This window comes from Lynx rufus, unplaced genomic scaffold (genome assembly GCF_022079265.1).
Source record: "Lynx rufus isolate CCGP_SWC_20201006 ecotype Redwood Valley unplaced genomic scaffold, mLynRuf1.p SCAF_10, whole genome shotgun sequence".
Classification (NCBI taxonomy): domain Eukaryota; kingdom Metazoa; phylum Chordata; class Mammalia; order Carnivora; family Felidae; genus Lynx; species Lynx rufus.
In genome coordinates, this window is record NW_025814824.1 from 62,545,797 (window position 1) to 62,569,972 (window position 24,176).

General features: G+C 39.1%; 1 protein-coding gene across 1 annotated transcript in view; it reads right to left on the reverse strand.

Annotated features, from left to right (window-relative positions):
- The window catches only part of TEX10 (testis expressed 10), a 62,362-nt gene that overhangs the window by 28,867 nt on the left and 9,319 nt on the right, over positions 1-24,176 (reverse strand). Inside the window, exon 5 of the mRNA XM_047067024.1 lies at positions 19,496-19,608. Coding sequence (XP_046922980.1) covers positions 19,496-19,608 — 113 coding nt within the window. The remainder of the gene's footprint in view (positions 1-19,495; positions 19,609-24,176) is intronic.

A 24,176-nucleotide genomic window follows, 5' to 3' on the forward strand; every position in this document is an offset into this window, starting at 1 on the left:
GACAAATACATCTATAACATGTTATATCTACCACGCCTGCTTCACTTAGAATACTTAAAAATAATCTATCAATGGGTCAAAAAATATTTCCTTCTAAAATAAATTGCCAAGACAGGTATGGAGGCAAGGTTTAGGCCACTGTTTTGTAAATAAACCATTCCTTATAGAATCAAGGTTGTTAATAAGACACGAATTACAATGTATCCTGCTCAGTTAATTACTCAAGTTACTCTTTACACAAAAGGTCAAGGTCTTTGTAACAATGCTTGGTAATCCTAAATGCAATTTGGAGATAAGACTTGAGAACCTCAACATGCTTGAAGATTTTTTTAAAGCAGATACTTGTATTTGGATGTAGGTCACGGCAGATCCTGACTCTGCTTCTACCTCATCAACATAATCACTAATTTCTCCTGGCCACAATTTCCGTATGTGTGACAGAAGGAGACTGGTCCAGATAAGCAATGTTCTGAAACAACGTATATGATACACATATGAAAATCATTTTTCCCAGCCAAATAAAACATTTATTTCAGACTTTGAAAAAAATTTCAAAAAAGATATCTCAAATACAGTACTTCAAAAAGAAAACTTGTGACTTAGACTATAAATCCCTATTTCAGAATATGGTATATTCAACAGCAGGCCCTATTTATTTCATGTTTAGAAAAATGTAAAGTTAATTAAAGTAAAAAAATCTCTCTAGGGGTGCCTGGGTGGCTCAGTAGGTTAAGTGTCTGACTTCAGCTTAGGTCATGATCTCGCGGTTCATGGGTTCAAGCCCTGCGTCGGGCTCTGTGCTGACAGCTCAGAGCCTGGATCCTGCTTCTGATTCTGTGTGTCTGTCTGTCTGTCTGTCTCTCTCTCTCTGCCCCTCCCCCACTCGTGCTCTGTCTCTGTCTCAGAAATAAACAAACATTAAAAAAAATTAAAAAAAAAAAAAAGAAATCTGGTGCTAGTAGAGCATCAAATGTAGGGTTAGGAATGACAAATGAGCTGGAAAGGTAAAATGGAACCACATTACAAAGAGTCTGGGAGGCTAAGGGCACTAAAATTAATTACGCAAGCATGACTGAAAACTTATTTCAGATGGGCGATTCTGTGGATGGAAAAGGAAAAATGAGAGTTACAAAACTATAAACAGGGCGCCTGGGGCGCCTGGGTGGCTCAGTCGGTTAAGTGTCCGACTTCGGCTCAGGTCATGATCTCGCGGTCCGTGAGATCGAGCCCCGCATCGGGCTCTGTGCTGATGGCTCAGAGCCTGGAGCCTGTTTCAGATTCTGTGTCTCCCTCTCTCTCTGCCCCTCCCCTGTTCATTCTCTGTCTCTCTCTGTCTCAAAAATAAATAAATGTTAAAAAAAAATTTTTTTAAAAATTAAAAAAAAATAAAAATAAAAAAAAAAAATAAACAGGGCGCCTGGGTGGCTGTCGGTTCAGCATCTTACTCTTGATTTTGGCTCAGGTCATGATCCCACACTTCATGAGATGGAGCCTTGTGTCAGGCTCTGTGCTGATGGCACAGAGTCTGCTTGAGATTCTCTCCCTCTCTCTCTGCCCCTCTCCTGGGTGCATGTGCACGTGCTCTCTCTCAAAATAAATAAACATTAACAAAAATAAATTTTAAAAAACTATAAACAAAGAAGCAATTGTATGGCTCTTGTAGCAATCTAGGCAAGAGATGACAAGTTCAAGAACCAGGGTCAATGCTGGGTATAGACTGGGAGAAGGCAGGACATTTAGAAAGAATAAAAATTAGCTGGATTTGAAGTCTGAAGTATATATATGTGTGTGAGTTTGGGGACAGTGGGATTTGGAGGAGTCAAAAGTTGCAGCATTGGTGACTGGATAAATGAAGTAGCAGAGATCCAGAAAATAAATATTACTTTTGATTATGTTGGGCTTGCAGTGTTTCTGGTATAAATCCAGGCAGAGATGGCCAACAGACAGCTCAATGTACAAGTTTGACAACAGAGAGAAAAGTCCAAACTATTTAACAGATTACTCACATAACCACTCCTAGCTGCAAAAGAAGATGAGAAATCTAGTTTTTATTTTGCACGGTCATATTCCTAAACACTGGAAATTAAGAAAGGAATGAGAACTGGGACAGACAACTAGCAGTCTGTACCACAAACCCAAAATTTCTACAAGGTTTTTCGCAAACGGCCCAGTGCCCAAAACCAAGGCACATTTTAACATTAATTAGACCACTCAAAACTCAACTGCCACATTTCTTCACAAGTAGAGCTTTCCAAGATCTACCATAAGTTTATCTCAAGCAGAATTTATTACTGTCTGGAAGGTCTCAATGGACACTACAAATTTGGGAGAATTCATTCTGCTCCTCCAATAATTTACACAAATTTTTAAGAGTAAATATACCAACCATCAATTCTATGAGGGAGGCAGGCCACTGGGGATACTCCAATTTTCAATAATGATAAATGTAGGTAATCCCCTTCCTGGAAACAACTTTAAAACTAGATGAAATTTTTTAAAAACCTCAAAAGCAGGGGCACCTGGATGGCTCAGTTAAGTGCCCAACTCCTGATATTGGCTCACATTGTGATCTCGTGGTCATGGAATCGAACCCAGTGTCGGGCTCCATGCTGACAGCACAGAGCCTGCTTGGGATTCTCTCTCTCTCTCTCTCTCTCTCTCTCTCTCTCTGACCCTCTCTCCCACTTGTGCTCTCTCTCTCTCTCTCTCAAAATAAAAAAACATTAAAAAAAAACTCAAAAGCTCAAGAGCTAAGATAATAAACATTTACTGGGCCCAAAAACCTAGGAAAAAAGCAAGATACTAGCACTCAAGGCTCTGTCCTTAGGGCAGCTGCCAATTCCAAAGAAAAAACTGCAAAACTGAAGTAACCTTTTAGTGGCCTCACAGGGAAAAGTCAAAGCCCAGGGCCTGCCAAACACCAGAACTTTCATGTTATCCAGGGTAAAGGTAAACCAGAAATAAAAACAGCTCTCAGATAAAACGTAATCCCAATTTTGCTTTCTACCACTGGTTTGAGTAACAATTCTTCCCAATTAGCTCTACAGAGTCAACACAATTCAAATCAAAATCCCAGCAAGCTACTTGTAGTTATCAATAAATTGATTCCGAAGTTTATACAGAAAGGCAAAAGACCTAAAACACCCAAGATAGAAGTAGAACAAAGCTGGAGGACTTATTCTACCCAATTTCAAGAGTTACCATATACAACTACAGTAACAAAGACAGCATGGAATTGGTGAAAGAACAGACACACGTAGGTTAATGGAACAAAGAGCTCCAAAATAGACCCGTAAAAATATAATCAACTCATCTCTGACAAAAGACCAAAAGCAACTCAATGGAGAATGAAGTCTTTTCAACAAAAGGTGCTAGGAGCAAATGGACAAAAATTCTACAAATGAAAAACAAAAATTCAATGTATTTGTGTCTGAGCTCAGTTGAACAAAACTGAAGAATTGAAAGCTAGAACATAGGAGATTGAAGGAAGGAAGGAAGGAAGGAAGGAAGGAAGGAAGGAAGGAGAAAGAAAAAGAAAGAAGATGCAGTAAGTAAATGTAACATGTTTAATCACTCTTTACAGGAGAGAAATGTGACTGCAATTTTTTTTAAGATAATGAGAATTTATCAGATCTGTTTAAAGATATTCCAATCAAGATTTAAGATCTCAGATTTAAGTTCACTGAATCCCAAGGAGAATAAAAAAAAAAATAAAACAAAAACCCCACCTGGATACATCACTGTGAAAACTGCAAAAAACAAAAAGAAAATTCATGGGGAGTGTGAATAGGAAGCTTTTAAAGTAACAACAGACTCATAACTGACTTCTTAACAGAAAATGAAAATCTGCAGACAGTAAAGTGTTATTGTCAGTGTGCTTAAAGAAAACTGCCAAACCTAGAGTACTATGCTCTGCTCGAACACTCTTTAGAAATGAAAAATATGTATATATATATTTTAGACAAAACAATTAAGCAAAAATAACCTCCAGCAGATTCTGAATGGTCCCAGATAGATGGAAACAGACATATGAAAAAATGAAGAGCATAAACATAGGAAATACATGGACAGAACTTAGGTGATGGATACAAGTTCTCCAAAATACTGATTTTGGTTTGAAACAAGCTCAAATTTTGTCACTGGCATAAATACTGTCAGCCGTTTTCTTGGAATTGATAGGCTCTTTGTTCATTTTGAGAAAATAACTGCCAAATATCCAAGTCTGAATCCACAGTTCGTCTGGTAGTCATTCTTTCAAGTTAAAATTATGTCCATCACAGAAAAATACTCTCAAGTAGAATAATCACAAAAGTGTACTTCCTTGAGACAACCATCATCCCATGGTATGCATTCAAATTACTTTACACACACTTTGTCACACTGAATATAAAAAAAATGTGTTCTCAAGGGTCATGACTTAACAAAATTAGTTTTTACTACTTCATTAAGGACATTTTTAAGTGAGTGCATGGTGGTGAAGAATACGAGGTTTTACTAGTACAGTTGGCGCCATTGCCCTAGTTCATGCTAAGACACCGGCAGTCCTATCCACCACTGCTTTTGTACCATCAGTGCAAATGTCAGAACAATCAAAAAGGCAAACAATGTCTTAATGATATAACTGTGAAAATAGTTCTGGCCTTGGAGACCCCAGAGATCACAGACTACACTTTGAGAACCGCTGTCTTAGATAACTGACATAAGAGTAAGCCAGCTAACTATAACAAACTGTCTCACAATAGCAACTATGATCTACTGTTTATAGGATATCCCCGTAAGCTTCTTTCCCACTCCCAAACTAATCTGTTATCTTAAGGTTCTCCCAGAGTAGTATCTGCCCCTAAAAATTTCAGATTCTGGATATTCAATGGGAGTCCTTATTTAAACTATTTAGAAGGGGTACCTGGGTGGCTCAGTCAGTTAAGCATCTGACTTCAGTTGGGTTCTTGATCTTGCAGTTCTGAGTTTGCGCCATGTATCAGGCTCTGCACTGTCAGTGCAGAGCCTGCTTGGGATTCTGTCTCCCTCTCTCTCTTCCCCTATACCGCTTGCTCTCTCTCACAAAATAAATAAAGATGAACTTAAACAAACAAACAAGCTAGTTAGGAAAACTTTCTACATATAATACATCCAATAAACTTCCTTTTTACCAAATAAACTTTATACTCTTCCAAATATCTTTTCTTTTGGCCTTAACAGGCATTGCTACTCAATTTTAATTATAGGAAGCTCAGATTTCTTCTATACATGTAACTGCAAGTCAATTTCCTTTTGAATTCTGCTTCTTTAAGTACTCAATTCCTGCTGCACTCTTTCTCTGGGCTCTATTCTGTCTTCAGGGTCCCACAAATAAATTTATTTGCCAGTAACTTTTTCTAAAATTTAATCATTCATATACAGTCTGAACTAGTATTTATTATGTTTCTTTAACATAGCTCACTTTTTTTAAAACAAATAAGGGCGCCTGGGTGGCTCAGTAGGTTAAGCATCCAACTCTTGATTTCGGCTCAGGTCATGATCTCATGGTTCAGGAGTTCAAGCCCTGTGTCGGGCTCTGTGTTGACAGTGTGGAGACTGCTTGGGATTCTCTCTCTCTCCCTCTATGCCCCCCGCTCAAAAATAAATAAAATTTAAACAAAAAAAAAAAAAAAGGAGAAAGGAAAAGTACACCCATTAAAAAAAATAAAATTTCGGGGCGCCTGGGTGGCGCAGTCGGTTAAGCGTCCGACTTCAGCCAGGTCACGATCTCGCGGTCCGTGGGTTCGAGCCCCGCGTCAGGCTCTGGGCTGATGGCTCAGAGCCTGGAGCCTGTTTCCGATTCTGTGTCTCCCTCTCTCTCTGCCCCTTCCCCGTTCATGCTCTGTCTCTCTCTGTCCCAAAAATAAATAAACGTTGAAAAAAAAAATTAAAAAAAAATAAAATAAAATAAAATAAAATTTCTAAAAAACTTTGTCACTGCCATAAGCAGAAAATCAATTTTTCTAATACCCTTTGCACTAAATTCCCAACAACCAAACCACCACTTAATGACAACTTGCCAAATCAAAGCTCTCCATTCCCACTCAAAAAAGAAACTAATTTTCCCAGCATACTAGAAAATCATCCCAACTAGTGGATGACTCCAGTCAGCTTGCTCTCACAAGCCGATTCATACACCAAAGGCAAGACTTAGCTGTTGTGAACAGAAAGATTTGGAGTCCCAAGTAAAAGAAAGACACAGTTTTCAGGACACAAGAGAAGTCATTAAGGCCCCAGCTAGTTTCTGTGATCTATGCCCCACTGGTTCTACTAAGCCTAAGGACACTTTTTACAAAACTTCCTAGCAGAAGTACAAAGAAATGCAAAAACTTTAGTAGTTAAGGATTTTAAGGGAACAAAAGGAATGCAAAAACAGTCTAAGTATGTCTGTGCAAATTTATGCCTGCCTGTACATGCGATGACAAAGCCCCCCTTTCTGAATATTCATCCTAAACCCCAAATAAAAAGAACCTGCTCACCCATATCCAGGGAGTCATGGATTTGGAAGCTATTCCCCATGATCTCCTTATTTGTAGCAAAAGGTTTTCTTTGTGTGACCACTGCATCTCTAGAACTCACCAAGGAATGAACTTATGTTAGTTCAGTTACAGTATCTGCTCCCAGTACATATTAGAATTATCTTGTTAAAGACCATCACCACATAGGTTCATACATTTTGAGCAAAAAAAGAGTTTTCTTACAGATGACTACAATGCATTTTTAAATGTCTGTATTTTCAATGACAAATTATATCCTTTGATATACAGGGAAGAACTGAAAGCAGGAACTCAAATGGATATTTGAAGACCAATGTTTACAACAGCATCATTCCCAATAACCAAAAGGTGGAAACCAACCAAAAGTGCATTGACAGATGAATGGATAAACAAAATATGGTATATACATACAGTGGAGTATTATTTAGCCTTAAAAAGGAAGGAAAACATGGAAGCAACCAAGAGATCCTTCAGGAAGTAGGCGAGTGCGTACATAAACTGTGACCTACCCATATAATGAAACATTACTTAGCACTTAAGAGAGCTATCAGGGTGCCTGGGTGGCTCATCGAGCATCTGACTCAGGTCAAGATCTCCCAGGTTCATGGGTTCAAGCCCCACGCTGACAGCCTGGAGCCTGCTTAAGATTCTGCATCTTCCTCTCTCTGCCCCACCCCTCACTTGTGCATGCTCACACACTCTCTCAAAAATAAACAAACATAAAAAGAGCTATCAAGTCATGAAAAAAACACGGGGAGGGATGAATAGGCAGAGAACAGGATTTTTAGGGCAGTGAAACTATCCTATATGATACCAACAAGGCAGATACACATCATTTTACATTTGTCAAAACTCACAGAATGTTACTACCACCAGGGAACCCTAAGGTAAACGACAGATTTGAGATGTGTCCATGCAGGTACGTAGATTCTAACAAATGTAAAACTATGGTGCACGATAGAAGAAAGGCTATGCATTTCTGGGAGGAGTACACGACAGTTCTGTATGTACTTTCTGTTCAATTTTACTTTGAAACTAAAACTGCTCCAAAAAATAAAACCTATTTAAAAAAACAAGAAATGAAATGCTGGTACATGCTACAATACGGATGAACCTTGAAGACATTTTCCTAAGTGAAATTACACCAGATACAAAAGGAAAAGTATTTTATGATTCTACTTCTATGAGATGCCTAGAAGAGTCAAATTAGAGATAAAAAGTAGAGCAGTGGTTCCCAAGAGCTGGTGGTAGGGGACAATGGTGAGTTATTTTTTAACCAATACACTTTCAAGTTGGGAAAATGAAAATATTTCTGGAAATGGATGGTAGTGATGGTTGCGTAACAATGTAAATATACTTAATACTACTGAACCGAACACATACAAGTGATTAAGTTAAAAAGGTAAAGGGACACCTGGGAGGCTCAGTCAGGTAAGCGTCCAACTTTGGCTCAGGTCATGACCTCATGATTCATGAAATCAAGCCTCACAAGGGCCTCTGTGCTGATAGCACAGAGGCTGCTTGGGATTCTCTACCTTCTTCTCTCCCTGCCCCTCTCTGACTTGCACGCATGCTTGTCTCTCTCAAAATAAACATTTTTTTAAAAAGCTCAAATTTCATGTTATATATATTTTACCACAATAAAAATCAATACTACGCTTTGTATTTGAACCAAAGATGAACAAATTTAGACATCAGGTAAAAAATTAACTGAGGTTATATGAATAAGAATGAAGACCACTGGCCAAAGCCAACGTTGTCCCCCCAACTTTAACTTTTGTTGCCCTCCACAGGTTATCTAAGTATTCGATGCAGCTCCTTATGAAGTAAAAGAGCAGCCCAAAATCCCTAAAAATGAATCCCTAGGGAATCTTGTAAAAAATAAGCCAGTTATATTGCCAATCTATTTTTGCTAAAAATCCCACAACTGCAAAGTTGTCTGGGAAAATGGCAGTACTAGTAGGAGGACCCTAAGCTTGCCTCCTCCCACGGATACAACTAGATAACACCCATATCAGTGTAAATTACCTAGGAAACCATCCAGAAACTGGCAGAACAAATTCCACAACTAAAAGCAGGGAAGGGGACATATTAAAGAAGGTAGGAAGGGCAAAGACAGTCTGGAAGCAAAATGGACCATGGCTATTTGACACAATGGAGAAGGAGATGGTGGCATAGAGAAGGGCAGAAAACAAACTTCACATAGGGGAGCCCTTGAACAGGGAGGATGAATCCCTGGAATATTTGCCTTTGAAAATGAGAGGGGCTGAATTTTGTAGTTCTCAAAAACCAGCGGGACTTAAAGCCTGAAATTTTAAAAATTGGCAGACTTGGCTCTGAGAAAGCCCAGAAGACATTAGGAAGCAGAGTTCCCACAATTAAAGAGAGCAGGACAAACAGCCCGTGCAAATACAGCATAGTATCAGCAACTGGAAAACTCAAGAGCAGACAAGAGGGAGAGTGATTTGCGATTTGCTCATCTGAAAGCATGGCCCCGAGAGGCAGAGGTCACAGGGAGACCCCTCTAGGAACAAAGGACCTGGCAAGGGTCATTTCCCTCTTCTCCCTTCAGCATAAATAGCCACCAACAGGAAACAGCCCCGTGCTACCACTCCTAACCTAACCTGCCAAGCCTCCTTACATCCCACCCCTGCCAAAACATCTCACACCCTCCACCATACCCAACACCCCCCAACCCATGACAATTCAGCAGATATGCCCTTCCCAGTCACATGCAGGCCTGAGTCCTAGCGCTGCAGGCCCCTCCCCAAGAAACCCAGCACAAACTCTGCCAATGCCACATCTCCTGACACTCATGTTTTGCAGGACCTCAGTTCTGGCAGCAGTAGTGGCAGGTCTCCTTTCATAAGCAGACCACTACACCCCGTATTAAAATGTGTTCCACCTGGGGGCACCTAGGTGGCTCAGCCAGCTGTGCGTCCAACTTTGGCTCAGGTCATGATCTCACAGTTCATGTATTCGAGCCCCATGTCAGGCTCTTGCTAACAGCTCAGAGCCTGGAGCCTGCTTCGGATTCTGTGTCTCCCTCTCTCTCTGTCCCTAACTCATCCCCCGCCCCCCGCCAAACAAATAAACATTTAAACAAATAAACAGTGTCCCACCCCTGCCAAGGATCAAACACTGTACACAATGAGCAAAGAGAGCTTCTGTAAACTACACTAAAGGAAAAAGAGGCCAAGACGCAAATGGAGAGCACACACAAAACACACAGGAGACACTCTCTTGAAGCATCAGGCCTTGGGAAACGGGACACTGCATTGCCGGGCACTACAGGACCTCTTCTTTAAGAGACTATTATTGTTAAGAGCAAAAGAAACAGCTGACTTCCCTAACACACAGAAACAGACACAGGAAGTCAGACAAAATGAGGAGACAGAGAAACATCTCCCAAATGAAAGACCAGTACCAAACCACAGCAAGAGACCAAAGTGAAAATAAGTAATATGCCTGATAGAGAATTTAAGATACAGGAGAGGCGCACCTGGGTGACTCAGTTGGTTAAGCATCTGACGCTTGATCTCAGCTCGGGCCTTGATCTCAAGGTCCTGAGTTCACGCCCCATGTTGGGCTCTGCACTGAAAACGAAGCTTACTTAAAAAAAAAAAAAAAAAAAAAAAAAAAAGACATTGGATTGGAGAAAAGAATGGAGAACATCAGTAAGACTGTCAAAGAATAAAAAGAACTAATCAGAGATCAAGAACACAGAAAATGAAATTTAAGATACACTGGATGGAATAAATATCAGGCTAGACAAAGCAAAGAATGAATTAATGACCTGGAAGACAGAGTAATGGAAGGTAACCAAGCTGAGTAAATAAGAGGAAAGAAATTTATGCACACTGAGAATAGTCTTAGGGTACTCAGTGACTCCATCCAGCATAGTAACAATCTGCATTATAGGGATCTCAGAAGAGGAGATAAGAGGGAAGAAAATTTATTTGAAGAAATAATACCTGAAAACTTCCCTAGTCTGGGGAAGGAACAGAGATCCAGATTCAGGAAAAAGAGACCCTCCCCCCACTCCCAATTCAAACCATGGCCATCCACACCAACAAACATAGTAATTAAAATGGCAAAAAGTAGTGATAAAGAAAAAATTTTTAAAGGACCATGAGAAAGTGAGACAGTTACATACAAGTGAACCCTACAGGGGTATCAGTGGATTTTTCAGCAGAAACTTTGCAGGCCAGAAAGGAGTACAGCAGGATATATTCAACACACTGAAAGGGAAAAAATCTGTGGCCAAGAATATCCAGAATAGAAGGAGAGATAAAAGAGTTTCTCAGACAAAAACTAAAGGAGCGCATGACCACTAAACCAGCCCTACAAGAAATGTCTAAAGGGGACTCTGAATGAAAAGGAAGACCATAAGTGAGAGTACAAAAAGTAGAAAACACATAAGCAATAAGAATAAATGTATTTGTAAATATTCAGTTAAGGGATTCATAAAATAGAAGGATGTAAAATATGAAACCATGTACCTAAAACATGGGAGGGACAGGAGTAAATAACGGTATAAACTTAAATGATCATCAACTTAATATAGACTACTATATGCATGTAGAAGATGTTATGTGCAAACCTAATGATAACCACATATCAAACATCAGTAATAGATATGCAAAGAATAAAGAGAAAAGAATCCAAGTATATCACTAGAGAAAGCAAACTAACTATGAAAGAGAGCAAGAGAAGAGAAAGGATCAGAGAAAATCTACAGGAACAACCATAAAACAAGTAACAAAATGGCAGTAAATACATATCTATTCAATATTTACTTTGAATGTAAATGGACTAAATGATCCAATCAAAAGACACAGGGTGACAGAGTGGATTAAAAAAACAAGACCCAACTATATGCTGCCTACAAAAGACTCGTTTCTGACCTAACGACATGTGCAGATTGAAAGTGAGGGGATGAAAAAATATTTATCATGCAAATGGATGTTAAAAGAAAACCAAGGCGGCAATACTTACACTGGACAAAATAGACTTTAAAAAGACTTGTTATAGACTATAAGAAAAGACAAAAAGGGGCACTATGTAATAATAAAGGGGGCATTCCAAACAAGAGGATATAAAAATTGTAAGTACTTGCACATCCAACATGGGAGCACCCAAATACAAAAAACAGTTAATAACAAACATAAAAGAAATAACTGATAGTAATACAATAATAATAGGGGACTTTAAAAGTCCACTTATATCAATGGACAGGTCATCCAAACAGAAAATCAACAAAGAAATAGTGGCTTTGAATGAAATCCTGGACCACATGGATTGAACATATTCAGAACATTTTATCTTAAAACAGCAGAGTACAGGGGCGCCTGGGTGGCACAGTCGGTTAAGCGTCCGACTTCAGCCAGGTCACGATCTCTCAGTCCGTCAGGCTCTGGGCTGATGGCTCGGAGCCTGGAGCCTGTTTCCGATTCTGTGTCTCCCTCTCTCTCTGCCCCTCCCCCGTTCATGCTCTGTCTCTCTCTGTCCCAAAAATAAATAAAAAACGTTGAAAGAAAGATTTTTTTTAAAACAGCAGAGTACAAATTCTTTTCAAGTGCACACAGAACATTTTCCAGAATAGATCACGTATTAGGCCACAAAACAAGTCTCAACAAATTAAAAAAAAAAAAAAAAATCAATGTTCTATATACATCTTTTCTGACCACAATGCCATCAAACTACAACTAAACCACAAGAAAAAAATCTGAAAAGAGCACAAATACATGGAGGTTAAGTTAAATAACATGCCATTAAACAATGAATGGGTCAACCAAGAAATCAGAGAACATCAAAAATTACATGAAAATGAAAACACAACAGTCCAAAATCTTTGGGCTGTAGCAAAGTGGTTTAAGAAAGAAGTTTATATAGATGGCTCAGTTGGTTAAGCATCTGACTTGGGCTCAGGTCATAATCACGTGGATCGTGAGTTCAAGCCCCACATTGGGCTCTGCGCTGACAGCTCAGAGCCTGGAGCCTGCTTCATGTGTTGCCCTCTCTCTCTGCCCCTTCCCCCACTCATATTCTCTCTCTCAAAAAATTAACAGGCATTAAAAAAATTTCTTTCAAATGGTTTAAAAAAAATTTTAAGAAAGAAGTTTATAGTAACACAGGTCTACCTCAAGAAGAAAAGCCTCAAGGGGCGCCTGGGTGGCTCAGTCGGTTAAGCGTCCGACTTCGGCTCAGGTCATGATCCCATGGTTCGTGGGTTCAAGCCCCGCATTGGGCTCTGAGCTGACACCAGGGAGCCTGAAGCCTGCTTCTGATTCTGTGTCTCCCTCCCTCTCTCTGCCCCTCCCCTGCTCATGCTGTCTGTCTCTGTCTCTCAAAAATAAATAAATGTAAAAAATAAAAAACCTCAATAAAACCTCAAATAAGCAAACTAACCTTACACCTAAAGAAGCCACAAAAAGAACAAAACCCAAAGCCATCAAAAGGAAAAAAATAATAAAAGATTAGAGCAGAAATGATACAGAAATTTAGAAAAAATAATTGAACATATCAATGAAACCAGAAACTGGTTCTTCTATCAACAAAAACTGATAAACCTCTAGCAAGACTCAACAAAAAACTAAATAAAGAAAAATTAAAAAATAAAATAAATACCTAAGAGAGGGAGAGAAAGACCCAAATGCAATTAATGAAAAATAATGAAAAAGGAGAAATAATAACCAACACCCTAGAAATACAAACAACTGTAACAGGATATTATGAAAATATCTATGCCAACAAATTGGACAACTTGGAAGAAATGGATAAATTCCTAGAAACATAACCTACCAAAACTAAAGCAGGAAGAAATAGAAAATCTGATCACATCAATTACCAGCAATGAAACTGAATCAGTAATCAAAAAACTCCCAACAAACAAAAGTCCAGAACCAGACGGCTTCACAGACAGATTCTAGCAAACATTTAGAGAAGAGTTAATACTCCTTCTCCAACTATTACAAAAAATAAAAAAGGTAAACTTCCAAATTCATTCAATGAGGCCAATTACCACCCTGATACCAAAACCAGATAAAGACACAAAAAAGAGAACTACAGGCCATTATCTCTTACAGATGCAAATATCCTCAACAAAATATTAGCAAACCAAATCCAACAATATATTTAAAAAAGCATATACTATGATCAAGTGGGATTTACTTCTAGGATGCAAAGGTGGCTTAATATTTGCAAAACAGGGCGCCTGGGTGGCTCAGTTGGTTTCAGTGTCAGACTTCAACTCAGGTCATATCTCCTGGTTCATGGGTTCGAACCTGCTTTGGATTTTGTGTCTCCCTCTCTCTGTCCCTCCCCTACTCAGGATCTATCTCAAAAATAAACATCAAAAAAATAATATTCGCAAAACAATCAATGTGATACATTACATCAGTAAGAAAAAGAATACAAACCATATAGATGATGCATTCTGTCCCACAGATGCAAAAAAGCATTTGACAAAGTACAGCATCCATTCATGATAAAAACCCTTTGCAGAGTAGGTCTAGAAGGAACATAGCTCAATATAATAAAACCCACAGCCAACATCTTACTCAGTGGTGAAAAACTGAGAGCTTTTCCCTTGAGGTCAGGAACAAGACAAGGACGTCCATTCTCACCACGTTTATTCAACATAATGTTGGAAGTCCCAGCAATTAGCAACATAAAGAAATAAAAGGCATCCAAATTGGTAAGGAAGAAGTAAAACTCTATTTACAGATAACAGGAGACTATACACAGAAAACCCAAAATTCTCCACCAAAATACTAGAACTGATAAATGAATTCAGTAACGTCACAGGATACAAAATCAATGTACAAAAATCTGTTGCATTCTTATACACTAATAATGAAACAAGCAAAAAGTGAAATTAAGACAACAATCCCATTTACAAATGCACCAAAAACAATAAAAGATCTAGGAATAAACTTAACCAGAGGTGAACAACCTACACTCTGAAAAATTTTTAAAAACTGATGAAAGAAAATGAAGATGACACAAACAAATGGAAAAACATTCCATGCTCATGGGTTGGAAGAATAAATATTGTTAAAATGTCTATATTACCCAAAATCAATCTATACATTTAATGCAACCCCTATCAAAATGCCAACAGCATTTTTCACAGAACAATCCTAAAATGTGTATAGAACCACAAAAGCCCTCAATAGCCAAATCAATCATGAAAAAGGAAAACAAAACTGGAGGTATCACAATTCCAGATTTCAAGTTATATTACAAAGTGGTGGCAATTAAAACATATGCTACTGGCATAGACATGTAGATCAGACAGGGGTAGGATAGAAAGTCCAGAAATAAACCTACTATTATATGGTCAATTAATCTTGGACAAAGGAGAAATGAATATACAACGGAAAAATGTATCAACAAATGGTGTTGGGAAAACTGGACAGCTACACACAAAAAAGAATGAAAATGGACCACTTTCTCATACTATATACAAAAACAAATTCAAAATGTATTCAAGACCTAAATGTGAGACCTCAAACCATAAAAATCCTTGACAAGAGCACAGGCAATAATCTGACACTGGCCATAGCAACATTTTTCTAGATAGTTCTCCTGAGACAAGGGAAATAAAAACAAAAGTAAACTACTAGGACTTCATCAAAATAAAAGACTTCTGCACAGAGAGGAAACAATCATCAAAACTAAATAATACCACCCTACAGAATGGGAGAAAATATTTGCAAATGACATATCCAATAAAGGGTTAGTAGCTAAAATATATAAAAGACTGACACAACCCAATACCTAAAAAACAAATAATCCAATTTAAAACAAGAACATGTGAACTGACATTTCTCCAAAGACGACATACAGATGGCCAATGGCCAACAGACACATGAAAAGATGCTCAACATCACTCGTGATCAAGGAAACGCAAATCAAAACTACAATGTGGTATCACTTCCCACCTGTCAGAATGGCTAAAATCAAAAACAGAAGACACAAGTGCTGCAAGGATGTGAAGAAAAAGGAACACTCATGCACTGCTGATGGGAATGCAAATTGGTATAGCCATTGTGGAAAACAGCATGGAGGTTCCTCAAAAAATTAAAAACAGGGGTGCCTGGGTGGGCTCAGTCAGTGTCAGACTCTTGATCTCAGCTCAGGTCTTGATCTTGGGGTTGTGAGTTCAAGCCCCACGTTGGGCTCCACATTGGGTGTGAAGCCTACTTAAAAACAAAAGTTAGGGGCGCCTGGGTGGCGCAGTTGGCTAAGTGTCCGACTTCAGCCAGGTCACGATCTCGCGGTCCGGGAGTTCGAGCCCCGCGTCAGGCTCTGGGCTGATGGCTCAGAGCCTGGAGCCTGTTTCCGATTCTGTGTCTCCCTCTCTCTCTGCCCCTCCCCCGTTCATGCTCTGTCTCTCTCTGTCCCAAAAATAAATAAAAAACGTTGAAAAAAAAAAAATTTTTAAAACAAAAGTTAAAAATAGAACTACCCTATGATCCAAGAATCACACTACTGGGTATCTACCCAAAAATACAAAAACATTAATTCAAAGGGATACATGTACACATGTTTATTGCAGCATTACTTATAATAGCCATACTATGGAAGCAGTCCAAGTATCCATCGAAAGATGAATGGATAAAGAAGGTACTGCATTATGTTTGTACATACACACACACACACACACACGAATATTTAGCCATAAAAAAGAATGAAATCTTGCCATTTGCAACAACATGGATGGACCTGAAGAGGACAGTGCTAAGCGAAATAGGTCAGAGAAAGACAAATACCATATGACTTCACTCAAATGTGGAAACTTACGGGAAATTCAAAAAACAAAAAAGAACAACAAAACAAAAAAAAAAAAAAAAGGAGGGAGAGAAAAACCAAGAAACAGACTCTTAACTATAGAGAACAAACTGATGGTTCCCAGTGAGGAGTTGGGTAGAGGTATGGGTTAAATAGGGGATGCGGATTAAAGAGTACACTTACTGTAATGAAATAAAATTCAATTTAATTTTCAAAATTCCACATGGGGGCACCTGGGTAGCTCAGTCGGTTAAGCGTACGACTTCAACACAGGGCATGATCTCACAGTTCATGAGTTCAAGCCCCGCATCAGGCTCCAGTTCAGAGCCTGGAGCTTGCTTCAGATCCTGTGTCTCCCTCTCTCTCTGCCCCTCCCCTGCTCGCGCTCTCTGTCTCTCTAAAATAGATGTTACAATTTTTTTTTTAATAAAATAAAATCTTTTTAAAAAATTCCACAATTTCATTACCTCAACATCTTCATAAAGTTAACCCCTTTTTACCTTTTATATCTTGGTACAAATCACTTCATCAGGGCAGCCTTCCCTACAATTCTATTCCCTCTTAAAAGATCAGGACAAGCTCCTTATTACATACTCTCATATTACCCTAAACTGTTCCTTAACTTTATCACAGTTGGTCACAGATTAAACAATCAGAAATAAACATCTCCCCCATTAGCTTGTACTCCAAAGCATCACCCCTTTACCTCAAAATGCTCAGCACACAGTACAGTAACTGCCTTCCACATGTTAAGTGTTCAATAAATGTTTTGAATAATGACAGCACACCCACACACTCTTGGATAATTTACTTGCATTTAATGGTCTACTAAATGCCAAACTTCCTAACCACTACTTAATCTCATTTTGATGAAAATTATGTATGGAAGCTCTTATCAAGAAAAATACACACACATAAAACTCTTCAAGAGTTCTAGGACTTTCTGAAGCTTATCCATGGACCAGATTTAAAAGTTTTGCTCTAATAAAAAATCATGTTTGTTGAGGGATGGGAGGTGGGGAACCTAATACCTTACTCAAGAAAGTAGCTACCTATTTGACTGTCCCCTCCAACTCCAGAAACTCACTAAATTAATCTTCCAAAGAGGTAGTTCTGATCCAACCAAAAGTCTTCATTTATCTTTCAGCTTTGACCCTTTGGCACTAAATTTCACAGACAAGGAACGTCTCTCAGCATCAAGGCTGGTAAACAGCAGAAATCAGATTTGACCCAGATCTGTCCCATGCTCTCCATTACCTAATCCTATGGTTTTCTTACATGCTACCTCTTCTAGTTAGTATAATCTCTCATCCCTTGCTTCATTTATGCCTGCTAAAGTCATATCCATGCTCAAATACTACTCTTCAATATAGCTTTATCTGTTCATCCCATCAAGGATCTTTCTCTTCTTATAAATTCCTATAGCGCTTGTTAATTATACAATTCTAATAACCCTTAAATAAACTGCCTTCTGCTACATACAATTCAATTTTCCTCCTGCCAGTTACTGGACTATTGTTTTTAAGCTTCAAACCCACCCTTCTATACTCTGCTTTGTCATCCTACAGCTGGGACTCTAGGCCACATTTTTCCTTTGCAGCTGGCTTCTTGTTAAGCTCTGCCAATGAAGGGGTCCTAGTAAGAGACTAGAAAGCTGTAGGAGAAAGATGGGATATACTCTCCTTTCTGTTTGCTTCCCAGTCCTGTTTTTGGTTCCTTTTGCTGCCAATTCAACTCAACAACTCTTCCTCAGGCCAGAAGCAGTTTATTCTAGTAGCCACAGTTGAATCCAGTTTGCAGTTTTTGTGACACAAAACCAGCATCATCATGACCCGAAGAAGCACCAGCCAGCCAAAATTCCCTTAGCAAAGTTTTGAGCCCCAGCTCGAGGCCCCTCTTCAGATCTCAAAAACATTCATGCCCACTAAGGAAAAACCACTTTCCCAGGGGTCAGAGTTTTGGTGCCAAAAAGCATTTCCTCCAAGCTTCTTGCTCTCTTCTTTCTCCCACTTCTAGAGATAGTACCTACTTTCCTGAGTGGCTATCTCCATATTATGTTTTCTTTTGCCTTTTCAGTTCTTTGGGGCACCTGGGTAGTTCAGTCAGTTCAACGTCCAACTTCAGCTCAGGTCACAATCTCACGGTTTCTGAGTTTGAGCCCCACAGCAGTCTCACTGCTATCAGCACAGAGCCCCCTTTGGATCCTCTGCACCACCCCTGCCCCTCCCCTGTTTGAGTGCACTAAATTTTTTTTTTTAAATGCTGTTAAAATCACTAGAGTGGTTTCTGTCTCCTAACTCTTCCCCGACATATTTTTACCAATTTTGTATTTTGACTGATTTAAACAACTTTATGAATTGCTTAGAACAAGAAAACATCTGATGATCTCTATTATGATACTTTTATAGTAAGCAACCAAAATATTTAATGAAGAAATGAAAACCTTATCGGCCTCCAACAGCCTTGTCACTTCTAAGCATATCCTCTAAACCCTGCTCAAAGAGCCTCATTGATTCTCCAGGTAGTTTCTTCCCTTTGACAAATACAACAATCATCTGACAGACTAAGACCCCTTCAGGCATTTACTCATTTGAGGAACTGCCACTTTTGGGGTTCTAGCTTGCACCTGCTTCTCAAATTTTATTAGATAACTTGTTTCTACGCTTACTTGCTCTCACTTGAGGTGAACATTTAAACCGTTTTCAGGCTTACAATTTTAAATTCCATCTTCTAATCCATAAATTCTGTTTTAGAAAGTTATTTCTCTCCAATTATCCTTCTTCCTGATACTGATAATAGTTTCATTACCAGTTTCCTCATATATAAATGACACAACTACATGACCTTTAAGATACTTTCTTGCTTAGGGATTACATAGTACCTCTTTCCCAAATAAATCAGCCCCTCAACAAATTTTATTATATTCTTATTTATATAACTTGCTACTCTGTGAAAAATATTCACTTTAGATTTTTAAACATTAAAAGAAACGGAAGTCTCAAGGCTTAAAGTGACTTACTTATTCAAGATCAGCCATGCTACTGCTACTTTTACTTTTATCTCACAAAATTTAGATACAAACCCCTCACAGTTTAGAACGTTTCAGTTTAAGGCTAATTATCTTCTGGTAATTTCAGGTTAAAAACTTTTTCAAGTCTATACAGTGGAAGGAATCACAATACCTTTTATTTGTCTCTTTCCTTTTGTGCTTGGTTATTTCTTTTAAGGCATACGGAAAATGACTCATAAAATGGTGTTTGAAATCAATAAGATAATTCTTTCGAAGCCACGACTCCTATTAAAATAAATAAAAATTAGAAAATCTACAAGAAACAATTTAAAATAACTAATTAAACTTTAAGCAGAAATGGGACCACTTATTAATATTCAACTATATATTTACCATTATAATACATCTTTTGCTTATGACAGAAGATACAAATAAATTTTAAAATCAAAATAAATTACAGCACCCAAATGTCACCCACAGATCTTTCTGGTGTTTAATAATTATCATTACTTGTATTTTATTTACTGTTTAAAAGAAAAAGGGAGAAACTAATTAAGAAAATTCTGAATTTGAACCACTAGTGCAATATTTGTAAAATATACCAGAAAGTCTTTGTACTAGTGTTCCGTTACACAATAACTCTATTTCCCAGCAATTCTATTATTTCCCATTAAAAATATTTGTCAAAAAGCAATGCAATTCTCTAAAGTTCTTGCAGTACTCATGAATCTTTCTCTCCTACCTGAAACACTTTTTCCAAATTACAACACTCTTATTTTCTCCTATCCAGAGAACCAATCATTCCATTTTTCCAGGGACTAAAAGGTTTCTTGGGATGTAGGACTAGCTGGTTACCCTACAGCTCCTTAGTATCCTTTACTGTAGTCTTCTCTTTGTGCTAATTTATCACTGTATGCTCAACATGTCTTCTTGAACTTCTAACAGGCATGTTAAATTTAACATGAATAAACTGATCTCCCCACCGGCAGTCACACTGCCATTTGGATCATAACGCAGGCACCATTCTTGCTCCTCTTTCCTTCACTATACACATCAGCAGTCCCACTGACTTTATCAGAACCCAGCTGCTTCTCATCACTTCAACTCTAGCTACCATTCTATTCTAATCCACCACTCTTACCAAGATTACTGCAATAGCCTCCCAACTGGTCTCCCTACTTTTCCTCTTGCCCTTCTCAAAAGTCAATTCTCTACATAGTAGCCAGGGTGATCTTTTTATTTTTTTAAAGAAATGTTTATTTTTGAGAGAGAGACAGAATGCAAGCAGGGCAGGGCCAGAGAGAGAGGGAGACACAGAATCCGAAGCAGGCTCGAGGCTCTGAGCTGTCAGCACAGAGCCTGATGTGGGGCTCGAACCCACAGACTGCAAGAACATGACCTGAGCTGAAGTCGGATGCTTAAGAGACTGAGCCACCCAGGCGCCCCTACGGTGACCTTTTAAAGCATAAACCATACTTCCAAATAACACAGGAAAGAAGAAAGGGAGTAAGTATGTATGTAGGGCAGGACTGGTCATTCATAGGAAAGATGGTGTGAGTTTGGGTTCCACAGTTTTGCTAGACCTGGATGCTGATCACAGAGAAGTTCACTAGTGTTCTATGTACCAATTCATCATATTAAAGTTAAATAAACATAATTCAGATCATGCCACTTCCCTGTTGAAAATTCTCCAATGTCTTTTCACCACACTTGGGTTAAAATCCAAACTTCTTACCATGGACAATAGGGTGCTACATGATCTGGCCACTGTCACTTTTTTCCCTTATCTTCTACCATTCTGTTAGTACCTCACTTGCACAGGCTTTCCTGTCATTCCTCAGATATGCCAAATTGGTTCTCACTTCAGGGGCTTTGCACTTGCTGTTCCCTATGCCTGGAAGGTTCTTCCCACAGGTCTAAGACTTGCTCCTTTAACTTTATTCAGTGACATTTAAAAGCCATGAAAGCGTTTCCTGACTATCTATTTAGAATAGCTCCCCCTTGAGGCACCTGGGTGGCCCAGTTGTTAAGCCTCTGACTCTTGATTTCAGCTCAGGTCATCTCACAGTTCATGAGTTTGCCCCGCATTGGGCTCTATACTGACAGTGCATAGCCTTGGGATTCTTTCTTTCTCTCACTCTCAAAATAAATAAGTAACCTTCATAATAATAATAATAATAATAATAATAATACAGCTCCCACTCACTCTGTTCCAGCACATGTTCTCTTTACCCTGCTTTACTTTCATCTTTCTTCTTAGTATTGACAGTATATATTTGTTTACCATCCACCAATCCCACCAAAAGTTAAGTACTGGGAGGGCAAGCAACCTTGTCAGTCATGTTCATCTCTATATTCCCCGAGCCTAGAACAACACCTGAGACTCTGTACAGCAACATTATTCAACAGACCTTTCTGCAGTGATGGAATTATTACTCATCTGTGTTTTCTAATACCACAGCCACTAGCCACATGTAGCTATTGAGCACTTGAAATGCATCAGTGTGACTGAGGAACTGAATCTTAATTAACTTACACAGCCATATTTATAGATGCTCAACAAATCCTGATGCATAATTGCATCACGTTGTAAAATTCCAATCTTCATGGGAAAAAAGACGTGGGCAATGAAGTATATAAACTAAAAATAGCAAGCATTAAAATACAAAGCTATGGGGCACCTGGGTGGCTCAGCTGGTTGAACATCCGATTTGTGATTTCAGCTCAGGACACGATCTCACAGTCAAGCCCCATGTCAGGCTCCATGCTGAGCATGGAGTCTGATTGGGATTCTCTCTCTCCCTCTCACTCTGCCCTTTCCCTGCTCATGCATGTGTGCACACTGTCTCTAAATAAATAAACTTTAATAAATAATAAAACCTGGATTAAAATGAAGTTTCTCAACTATGCAGCAAATAAACACATTTAGCAAAACCTAAAAGCAAGCAAGTGTCCCAAGGCTGCACCTAATCTAGATGCCAATTTATCAATAGAAGCCCTATACATTTTTTCTGTTAAATTTTTTTTAATGTATATTTATTTTTGAGTGAGAGTCAGAGCGTGAGTAGGGGAGGGGCAGAGAGACAGGAAGACACAGAATCCAAAGCAGGCTCCTGGCTCTGAGCTGTCAGCACAGAGCCCGACATGGGGTTCGAACCCACGAACCGTGAGATCATGACCTGAACCAAAGAAGGATCCTCAGCCAACTGAGCCACCCAGGTGCCCCCTCTCCCCCGCCTTTTCTTTAATTTTATAGAGCAAGCCAGTACACGCACAAGCAGGGTAGAAGGGCAGAGGGAAAGATAAAGAATCTTAAGCAGGCTCCACGCTCAACATGGAGCCCAATGCGGGGCTCGATCTCATGACCCTAGGATCATGACCTGAGCCGAAATCAAGAGTCAGATGCTAAACCAACTGAACCACCCAGGTGCTCCAGAAGACCTTCACATTTTCTGAGAGAAAAGAGCTACAATTTAGGTTGTGGGACACAATTTGCATTTAAGACCAAGGAATGCCATTTCATTCCTCTTTTAAAGTTTGAGCTGTTAGGGGCGCCTGGGTGGCGCAGTCGGTTAAGCGTCCGACTTCAGCCAGGTCACGATCTCGCGGTCCGTGAGTTCGAGCCCCGCGTCGGGCTCTGGGCTGATGGCTCGGAGCCTGGAGCCTGTTTCCGATTCTGTGTCTCCCTCTCTCTCTGCCCCTCCCCCGTTCATGCTCTGTCTCTCTCTGTCCCAAGAAAAATAAACATTGAAAAAAAAAAAAAATTTAAAGTTTGAGCTGTTATAGGTTATCCAGTATCTTAACTACTAAGCTATAACTGAAGATGAGTGAGACAAACATAATGGTAACAAAAAATAAATTAATGCATTTTAATGTCACCTTGTACAGCTCGCATACATATTCATGCTTTGTCTCTAAAATAATGAATCTTGGGGCACCTGGAATGGCTCAGTCAGTTAAGCTCTGACTTCAGCTCATGTCACGATCTTGTGGTCCATGGGTTCAAGCTCCCCACCGGGCTCTGTGCTGATAGCTCAGAGCCTGGAGCCTGCTTCAGATTCTGTGTCTCCCTCTCTGCCCCTCCCCCGCTCATGCTCTTTCTCTCAAAAATAAACATTAAAAAAAATTTTTTTAACAAAATAATAGATCTTATCTTATCCAGTTATTACAATTCAACATAACCAATTTGCCAAGGTAAATTAGAGAATTCTACCAGTGTATGCTTTTAATTTTTTTTTTTTCAACGTTTATTTATTTTTTTGGGACAGAGAGAGACAGAGCATGAACGGGGGAGGGGCAGAGAGAGAGGGAGACACAGAATCGGAAACAGGCTCCAGGCTCCGAGCCATCAGCCCAGAGCCTGACGCGGGGCTCGAACTCCCGGACCGCGAGATCGTGACCTGGCTGAAGTCGGACGCTTAACCGACTGCGCCACCCAGGCGCCCCCAGTGTATGCTTTTAAATACTATTTCTATTCGAATTAAACTTTCTTCAATTTATTTGAATTTTAAATAGTATTCCGGTTCAGTATTCTACATAGCGTTCAACAATCTATACAAAACAGTCTTCTGAATATAGTGTCCTACGTTAATGAACTGTTAATAAACAGTCGTATTGTAATAGCACAGAATAGTTCTAAGGCATACAACTTGAAATATCCATAAAATTAAAGCAGTGTTTAGATCTTTTCACAGTATTATCTGAACAATAGTGCATAATATAAAATTAGCATAATTAATGAATTTGCATTTGGTCTTACCACTCTATCTGGTTACAAACACTATTACTAAAGGATTAACAATTAGTGCCTGTGTGTCACCAAACACCAAAATGCTTAGAATTTTTCTTAGTTT